At 37.8% G+C, this 6000-nt stretch overlaps 1 protein-coding gene across 1 annotated transcript in view; it reads left to right on the top strand.

Annotated features, from left to right (window-relative positions):
• The window catches only part of drosha (drosha ribonuclease III), a 322738-nt gene that overhangs the window by 147490 nt on the left and 169248 nt on the right, over positions 1 to 6000 (top strand). The window contains 1 exon segment of the mRNA XM_055151233.1: positions 4603 to 4702. Coding sequence (XP_055007208.1) covers positions 4603 to 4702 — 100 coding nt within the window.

A 6000-nucleotide genomic window follows, 5' to 3' on the forward strand; every position in this document is an offset into this window, starting at 1 on the left:
ATGCATTTTACTATTAATTACCTATTAATATGTGGTTCCTAATCTAAAGTGTTACCATGTACTTTTTTTTTCAAGGTAAAGTTGAGACAAATTTGAATGTTATGAGGCAACACATACAGAACTAACACCAGGACTAAAACCAGGACTAACGGACTAAAACCGGGACTAACACCAGGACTAAAACCGGGACTAACACCAGGACTAAAACCGGGACTAAACCAGTCCAGGACTAAATCAGGACTATACCGGGACTAAAACCAGGACTAAAACCGGGACTAAAACCAGGACTAAAACCAAGGACTAAAACCAGGACTAAAGCAGGACTAAAACCAAGATTAGAGCTGGGACTAACCCAGTCCAGGACCAAACCAGTACTAAACCAGGTCTAAACCAGGATTAAACTAGGTCTAAACCATTATTAAACCAGGTCTAAACCAGGTCTAAACCAGGACTAAACCAGGACTAAATCCTGGTCTAAACCAGGACTAAAACCAGGACTAAACCAGAACTAAATCAGGACTATACCAGGACTAAAACCAGGTCTAAGCCAGGACTAAACCAGGACTATACCAGAACTAAAACCAGGACTAAGCCAGGACTAACACCAAGACTAAAACTGGGACTAACCCAGTCCAGGACTAAACCAGGTCTAAACAGTATGACACCTAACAGTAGGTGAACATAATTTAAGGTGATCTCATATAAAAATAATTTCTCTATCAATAATATTTTTAATCTGGTTAAATAAAGACTGGACTTTTTATTTTCTTTTAGCAGATAAAACATCTTATGTTCAGATTTCCTGCTCTTTGCTTCTTTACTGTAAACAGTCGCTTATTCATGGAGATTTGAGCTCAACAGACAATTTAAAGAGAACAAACATGAATTTTCAGGATGTGGTTGGTTCATTCATGCACTTTTAAAAAGCATGAATATATCAAGTAATCCAAAGTATTCAGATTACATTACTCACTTTAAGTAATTTAATTTGTTGTAATCTGTAATCTGTAGGAGAATACATTTTAAAAGTCACCTTCTCAACACTGGTCTGGAAGGGTTAATACTTTGCAATGACGTCGGGCTGGGGGAGTCCTACATGTGCCTGTATGGTGGAATGTCCAGCGGTTACCATGGAGACACAATTCACACATGAGAAAACACTGACAAAAACGTTTTTTTTTTTTTGTCCCAGAAAGTCTTTGTCTAAGCTTCCACTTACACAAACCGTTCAGCTCCATTACACATTTGGATCAGTTTTTATCTTATTTTATTTCTCTTTAAAGGAATTAAATGTTCCTGGCGTTGGCTGATATCAGGTTTCTCCAGATACTTTTGGCTTTAGTATTGAAATCGGTATCAGAGGTGTAAAAGCTGCACCAGTGCGTCCCTGATGAGTAGAAGCGGTGATGATCGCTCCGCTCAATGGACTTTTCACAACTTTAAATCATCTTCTAGTGCTTTCTTCTCATTGACTCTCTGAAGTTTGTATTTGGAGCGATGTTTGAGGAAAACTTTAATCGCTTCTTTTCGAGACGCTGTTTTCACCTCCCTGACGTACGCCCTCTGCTCTGTACTTTACTTTACTTTACTTTACTTGTACTTTTAGTTTCCTTCTTGTTGCATGTAGAATGTGTCGGCGTTGCGTAGTTATTCATTTTTATGCACATTTTTTGGCACAAATGAGTAGTAGTCACAGTAGTAGTAGTAGCAGCAGTTGTAGTAGTTGTAGTAGCAGCAGTAGGAGCAATAGTCGCAGCAGCCGTAGTAGTAGTAGTTGTAGTAGTAGCAGTTTAGTCTCAGTAGTTGTAGTATTCGCAGTATTCACAGTAGTCCTAGGAGTCATAATAGTTGCAGTAGTTGTAGTAGTCGCAGTATTCAGAGTAGTTATACTATTCACAGTAGCTGTAGTAGCAGCAGTAGTCGCAGTAGTACTCGTAGTAGCAGTAGTAGTAGTTGTAGTAGTAGCAGCAGTTGTAGTCCCAGTAGTACTCATAGTAACAGTTGTAGTTGTAGTGGTAGCAGCAGTAGTTGTAGCAGTAGTAGTAGTTGAGGACAGAGGGAGAGAAGGAGGAGGAGGATGATGAGGATTAATTAGACGAGAGAGAGAGAAGGAGGGAGAGGGGAGAAGAGATGGAGAGAGAGAAGAGAGGGAGAGGAGGAAGAGGAGGAGGGGTGAGGAGGGACCCAGCTGTGCAGTCAGTGGAGCGAGCGCTGGACCCAAGAGCCAAAACAATCTGCAAAAAAAAAACAAAAAAAAACCCGACGTCCATCGTACTGAAATAATTAGAACAAAATGAAAGACGCCTGGTGGAAATGAAGGACGTTTTAGAGTCACTGTCCAAACACGACGCTCGTTTTATCAACAGGATCAAACCGAAAACGCTCTGTTCCACCCCGTGATGTCATGTGGTGATACAGGAAGTGCTCCAGTGTGTTTACATCTTCACCGTAGATATAGAACGGTAGATTTCACAAAGACTGTTTCTGTCTGTTGGAACAAATGTGTCAGTTCTGGTTCAGTCTGGTTCAGTTCTGGTTCAGTCCTGGTTCAGTTCTGGTTCAGTCCTGGTGAACGAGTTTGGACTTGGTACTGAACATGTAAAGAGTTTGGTTGTTTGTGCAGAGTCGAGGTCTGCGCTCGACAGAAGTTTCAGTCCCGCAAGTGCAGGATTCGAACCTTTGCTTTCTTAAACTCTGTCAAACACGGAGAAGCGAAAGGAATCAGGCGGCATGGTTAAGTCCTGGTTATATCCTGTTTTAGACCTGTTTTAGTCCTGATTTAGTCCTGGTTATATCCTGTTTTAGACCTGGTTTAGTCCTGATTTAGTCCTTTTAGACCTGGTTTTAGTCCTGGTTTAGTCCTGGTTTAGTCCTGGTTTTAGTCCTGGTTTTAGACCTGGTTTAGTCTGGTTTAGCCCCTGGTTTAGTCCTGGTTTTAGTCCTGGTTTTAGTCCTGGTTTTAGACCTGGTTTTCCTGTTTACCTGGTTTTAGTCCTGGTTTTAGACCTGGTTTAGTCCTGGTTTTTAGACCTGGTTTAGACCTGGTTTAGTCCTGTTTAGTCCTGGTTTATAGTCCTGGTTTTAGTCCTGGTTTTAGACCTGGTTTTAGTCCTGTTTTAGTCCTGGTTTTAGTCCTGTTTTAGTTTTAGTCCTGGTTTTAGTCCTGGTTTTAGTCCTGGTTTTAGTCCTGGTTTTAGTCCTGGTTTTAGTCCTAGGTTTTAGACCTGGTTTTAGACCTGGTTTAGTCCTGGTTTATTCCTGGTTTAGTCCTGGTTTAGTCCTGTTTTAGACCTGGTTTTAGTCCTGGTTTAGTCCTGGTTTAGTCCTGTTTAGTCCTGTTTAGTCCTGGTTTAGACCTGGTTTTAGACCTGGTTTTAGTCCTGGTTTTAGTTCTGGTTTAGTCCTGGTTTAGTCCTGGTTTTAGACCTGGTTTTAGTCCTGGTTTTAGTCCTGGTTTTAGTCCTGGTTTTAGTCCTGGTTTTAGTCCTGGTTTTAGTCCTGGTTTTAGTCCTGGTTTAGTCCTGGTTTTAGTCCTGGTTTTAGTCCTGGTTTAGTCCTGGTTTAGTCCTGGTTTAGTCCTGTTTTAGTCCTGGATTAGTCACTGGTTTAAAGTAAAAATCTTTGATCTGTTTCTATACATTCTGTGAAAATTTGAGGTTATTTCAACAAGAATTAAAGAAATTAGAAATAAATAAGAATTAAAGGAATGTAATTTTTTTCTTGATCTGTGAAAGGTTTAAAAGATTTTTTATTTATTTTTTCCTGTTGCTTTACAAGACAAAGGCAAATAATGGCAGAAATATGTATTTGTGTTAACTGTCAGATTTTGTTGTTGTTGTTGTTGTCTTTAAATTGATGCCAACAAAATAATAAATAAATAAAATAAAATATAATAAAAATATAATTAAATATTTTTTTAAATAAAGAAAAATAAAATAATAAAAAAATAAAACAAATAATAAATTGTCTTTAAACTGATGCCAACAAAATAATAAATCAATCAATAAATAAAATAAATAAATAATAATTAAATCAAATTAAAAATAAAGAAAAATAAAATAAAATAATAAAAAAAATAAATAAATCAAACAAAATAAAATAAAACAAAAAACATAAATAAAACAATAAATAAAATAAATAAATAATAAAATAAAAATATAATAAAAAATAAACAAATAAAATAAAATGGTAAAATTTAATTAAATTAAAAAATAAAATAAAATTATTGGCCTGTGAAATGATGTCAAATGTTTTGGGACACCCTTTATAAAAATACATTAAGTCCATTGCTGATTTTATTTTTTACACACTAACACTAATTAATAAAAGTTTGGAGCGGTGACTTTCTAATTTGATGTGTTCTGCTCAAAACCATAACCAAAATATTCTAAACCAGCCACTTGCCAATTACTGGATTCAGCCGATGATTGTGTCACGAATCACTTCTCCATTGTCGTCTCCCTATTCTCATTTTCTGATTTAAAATGATTTGGAACGTCGTATAATTTTACCAACCCAGAACTCATTTTGTGACATCGGTAAGAGGTGTTTTTTTGTGTGTTTATTTTGTTAAATTTGATTCTCTCTCTGTTTTTTCCTCAGCGTGCACCTGTACTACCTGTTCCCCAACCTAGAGGAGGGAGGACTGGCCACGTACAGAACAGCCATCGTCCAGAACCAGCACCTGGCCATGCTCGCCAAGGTAACCACGGCTCCACACACGGCCTGGAATGTCCCGCAGTAGAGCATTAAAGAGCTCGTATTACGTTATTTACTGTTATAATGTTGTTTCCTCGTCGCAAACAGAACTGGACACATTTTTAACACACAAACCTGCAGATTTAGGCGCTTTTTTTTTTAGTTCTCTCGAACTGAAAACACTCTGTTCCACCTTGTGATGTCATGATGTGGTGATATAACAGGAAGTGCTCCACTGTGTTTTTAAAGTCCGCACACTTTCACTGGAATCATTTGGATCATTTAATTTCAGACCTGGAATTGTCAATCTCGACTGAACTAAAAAGTAAAAGGAGCTGTTCACTTGAAAACGAGTCCTCTTTTAGACCTGGTTTAGTCCCGGTTTAGTTTAGTCTTGGATTCAGATCTGTTGTAGTTTAGATTTGGTTTAGATTTGGTTTAGATTAGACTTGGTTTAGTTTAGACCTGGTTTAGTTTAGTCCTGGTTTAGACCTCATTTAACCCTGGTTTAGACCTGGTTTAGTTTAGTCTTGGTTTAGAGCTGGTTTAAACTCAGTTTAGTCCTGTTTTAGACCTGGTTTAGTCCTGGTTTATTCCTGCTTTATACCTGGTTTAGACCCGGTTTAGTTTAGTCCTGGTTTCAGCTTTGGTTTAGTCCTGGTTTAGTTTAGTCCTGGTTTAGATCTGGTTTAGTCCTGGTTTAGTCCTGGTTGAGACCTGGTTGAGACCTGGTTTAGACCTGGTTTAGTCCTGGTTGAGACCTGGTTGAGACCTGGTTTAGACCTGGTTTAGACCTGGTTTAGTCCTGGTTTAGACCTGGTTTAGTTTAGTCTTGGTTTAGACTTGATTAACACCTGATTTAGACTTAGTTTAGACCTGGTTTAGACCTGGTTTAAACTCGGTTTAGACTTGGTTTAAACTCGGTTTAGACCTGGTTTAAACTCGGTTTAGACTTGGTTTAAACTCGGTTTAGACCTGGTTTAGATCTGGTTTAGGCCTGATTTAGACCTGGTTTAAACTCTGGTTTAGACCTGGTTTAGATCTGGTTTAGACCTGGTTTAGACCTGGTGTAGTTCAGTCTTGGTTTAGACCTGGTTTAGACCTGGTTTAGACCTGGTTTAGACCTGGACCACTGAGGGAATAGAAAAGAAAGTTCTTCCATTAAATGTTTGAAATCACAAATCTTAATTTCTGTCCTGTTTTTCTTTTTTTAGTATCAATATTTGTGGAAAACGAGTCTCTACTGCAGTTTCAATTAGAGTTTTAACATCGATTAGTTTCCGATTTCCGATTTCTTTTTTT

Source organism: Boleophthalmus pectinirostris, unplaced genomic scaffold (genome assembly GCF_026225935.1).
Source record: "Boleophthalmus pectinirostris isolate CB_2022bp ecotype Guang Dong unplaced genomic scaffold, ASM2622593v1 HiC_scaffold_15, whole genome shotgun sequence".
Classification (NCBI taxonomy): Eukaryota; Metazoa; Chordata; class Actinopteri; order Gobiiformes; family Gobiidae; genus Boleophthalmus; species Boleophthalmus pectinirostris.